Source organism: Colobus angolensis, unplaced genomic scaffold, assembly GCF_000951035.1.
Source record: "Colobus angolensis palliatus isolate OR3802 unplaced genomic scaffold, Cang.pa_1.0 Scaffold190, whole genome shotgun sequence".
Lineage (NCBI taxonomy): Eukaryota > Metazoa > Chordata > Mammalia > Primates > Cercopithecidae > Colobus > Colobus angolensis.
Window position 1 is genome coordinate 14969 of NW_012115044.1, and position 3093 is coordinate 18061.

The following is a 3093-nucleotide window of genomic DNA, read 5'->3' on the forward strand; positions in this document are numbered from 1 at the left end:
AGAATGACCTGAGGAAGTCTTGCAGCTGGATAGGCTGCCGAGAGGCAGAAGCTGGACCGGCGGAGGCCGACTGAAGGCCGAGTTGAGCCTGCAGGTGCCGCTGGGAACAGCAGCGATCCCTGGAGAGGCTGACTCAAGGACAGCGTGCGCCCACAGAGGCGGCCGGTAGGCCCGAGCTGGGCCGAGAGAAGCTGGCTGGAGGAAGTCTGAGGCCTGGAGACGCCGTCGGAGGGCAGGAGCCGAGGCTGGAGAGGACACAGTGAGGCCCGAGCCGGGCCTGGAGGGCCTGCCTTCAGGACGTTTGGGGTTTCCAAGGGCCGCCGAGGAGGAGCTATGCCAGAGCCGAGGCCAAAGCAGTTGCTGAGGTTGCTGTGAGGCAGGAGCTGAGCCTGCGGCCGCAGCCAGGAGCAGGAGGACCTGGGCCTGGACAGGAGGCCGGGAGGCCTCAACTGAGCCTGGAGAGGCCGGCCTGAGGAAGTTCTGGGCCTGCAGAGGACGCCAAAAGGCAAAGACGGGGCCTGGAAAGGCCCTTCCCCGTGACGAATGAGCTGGGCCTAAACAGGCCACTGGGAGGTAGGAGCGGGGCTCTCGGAGGTACTGAAAGGCAGGAGGAGTTCTGGCCTGGGGAGGCCCCAGTGAGGGGAGAGCTGGGCGTGGAGAGTCCGCTGTGAGGCAGAGGCTGGGCCTGTGCGGGCCTTCGGGAGGCAGGAGGCTGGGCATGGAGAGGCCGACTGGAGGTCAAGTCCTGGGCCTGAGGAGGCCGCCAGAAGTCAGAAGCAGGGCCTGGGAAGGCAGCCCAGAGGCGTGAGAGGGGCTGGGCCTGAGGAGGCCGCCAGAAGTCAGAAGCAGGGCCTGGGAAGGCAGCCCAGAGGCGTGAGAGGGGCTGGGCCGGAGGAGGCCTGTGGAAGGCAGGAGGAGGTGGGCCTGGAGAGACTGACCTGAGAAATTCTGGCAGCTGGATAGGCCGCCGAGAGGCAGGAGATGGGACGGAGGAGGCCGACTGGAGGACGAGTTGAGCCTGCAGGGGATGCCGGGAGCAGCAGCGATCCCTGGAGAGGCCGACTCGAGGACAGCATGGGATTGCAGAGGCTGCCGGTAGGTCCGAGCTGGGCCAAGAGAAGAAGTCTGGGGCCTAGAGACGCCGTCGGAGGGCAGGAGCCGATCCCTGAGAGGCCACAGTGAGGCCCGAGCCGGGCCTGGAGGGCCTGCCTTCAGGAAGTTTGGGGTCTCCAAGGGCCGCTGAGGAGGAGCTATGCCAGAGCCGAGTCCAAAGTGGTTGCTGAGGTTGCTGTCAGGCAGGAGCTGAGCCTGCGGCCGCAGCCAGGAGCAGGAGGACCTGGGCCTGGACAGGAGGCCGGGAGGCCTCAACTGGACCTGGAGAGGCCGGCCTGAGAAAGTTCTGGGCCTGCAGAGGACGCCAAAAGGCAAAGACGGGGCCTGGAAAGGTCTTTCCTCGTGACGAATGCGCTGGGCCTAAACAGGCCACTGGGAGGCAGGAGCGGGGCTCTCGGAGCTACCGAAGGCAGGAGGAGCTCTGGCCTGTGGAGGCCCCAGTGAGGCGAGAGCTGGGCGTGGAGAGTCCGCTGTGAGGCAGAGGCTGGGCCTGTGCGGGTCTGCGGGAGACAGGAGGCTGGGCATGGAGAGGCCGACTGGAGGTCAAGTCCAGGGCCTGAGGAGGCTGCCAGAAGTCAGAAGCGGGGCCTGGGAAAGCCGCCCAGAGGCGTGAGCGGGGCTGGGCCTGAAGAGGCCAGTGGCAGCCAGGAGGAAGTAGGCCGGAAGAGGCTGACCTGAGGAATTCTGGCAGCTGGAGAGGCCGCCGAGAGGCAGGAGCTAGGCCAGTGAGTCCGACTGGAGGACGAGTTGGGCCTGCAGGGGCCGCCGGGAGCAGGAGCGATCCCTGGAGAGGCCGACTCGAGGACAGCGTGGGATTGCAGAGGCTGCCGTAGGCACGAGCTGGGCAGAGAGAAGCTGGCTGGAGGAAGTCTGGGGCCTGGAGACGCCGTCGGAGGGCAGGAGCCGCGCCGGGAGAGGCCACAGTGAGGCCCGAGCCGGGCCTGGAGGGCCTGGCTTCAGGACGTTTGGGGCCTCCAAAGGCCGCTGAGGAGGAGCTATGCCAGAGCCGAGGCCAAAGCGGTTGCTGAGGTTGCTGTGAGGCAGGAGCTGGGCCTGCGGCCGCAGCCAGGACCAGGAGGAGCTGGGCCTGGACAGGAGGCCGGGAGGCCTCAACTGGGCCTGGAGAGGCCGGCCTGAGGAAGTTCTGGGCCTGCAGAGGACGCCAAAAGGCAAAGACGGGGCCTGGAAAGGCCCTTCCCCGTGACGAATGAGCTGGGCCTAAACAGGCCCCTGGGAGGTAGGAGCGGGGCTCTCGGAGGTACTGAAAGGCAGGAGGAGTTCTGGCCTGGGGAGGCCGCAGTGAGGGGAGAGCTGGGCATGGAGAGTCCGCTGTGAGGCAGAGGCTGGGCCTGTGCGGGCCTTCGGGAGGCAGGAGGCTGGGCATGGAGAGGCCGACTGGAGGTCAAGTCCTGGGCCTGAGGAGGCCAGTGGAAGGCAGGAGGAGATGGGCCTGGAGAGACTGACCTGAGGAATTCTGGCAGCTGGATAGGCCGCCGAGAGGCAGGAGGTGGGCCGGAGGAGGCCGACTGGAGGACGAGTTGGGCCTGCAGGGGCCGCCGGGAGCAGGAGCGATCCCTGGAGAGGCCGAATCGAAGACAGCGTGGGATTGCAGAGGCTGCCGGTAGGCCCGAGCTGGGCAGAGAGAAGCTGGCTGGAGGAAGTCTGGGGCCTGGAGACGCCGTCGGAGGGCAGGAGCCGCGCCCGGAGAGGACACACTGAGGCCCAAGCCGGGCCTGGAGGGCCTGCCTTCAGGACGTTTAGAGCCTATAAAGGCCGCTGAGCAGGAGTTGGGCCGGAGACGAGTCCAAAGAGGTTGCTTTGAGGCAGGGGCTGGGCCTGTGGACACAGCCAGGACCAAGAGGATCTAGGCCTGGACAGGAGGCCGGGAGGCCTCAACTGTGCCTGGAGAGGCCAGCCTGAGGAAGTTCTGGGCTTGCAGAGGACGCCAAAAGGCAAAGACGGGGCCTGGAAAGGCTCTTC

General features: G+C 66.9%; 1 protein-coding gene across 1 annotated transcript in view; it reads right to left on the reverse strand.

Annotated features, from left to right (window-relative positions):
• LOC105510753 (proline-rich protein 36-like) overlaps window positions 1–3093 on the reverse strand; it is a 15143-nt gene that overhangs the window by 6982 nt on the left and 5068 nt on the right. The window contains 9 exon segments of the mRNA XM_011940657.1: window positions 9–518; window positions 939–1405; window positions 1702–1837; window positions 1840–1875; window positions 1878–2184; window positions 2187–2343; window positions 2399–2489; window positions 2527–2676; window positions 2679–2877. Of these exon segments, the coding sequence (XP_011796047.1) occupies window positions 9–518; window positions 939–1405; window positions 1702–1837; window positions 1840–1875; window positions 1878–2184; window positions 2187–2343; window positions 2399–2489; window positions 2527–2676; window positions 2679–2877 (2053 nt within the window).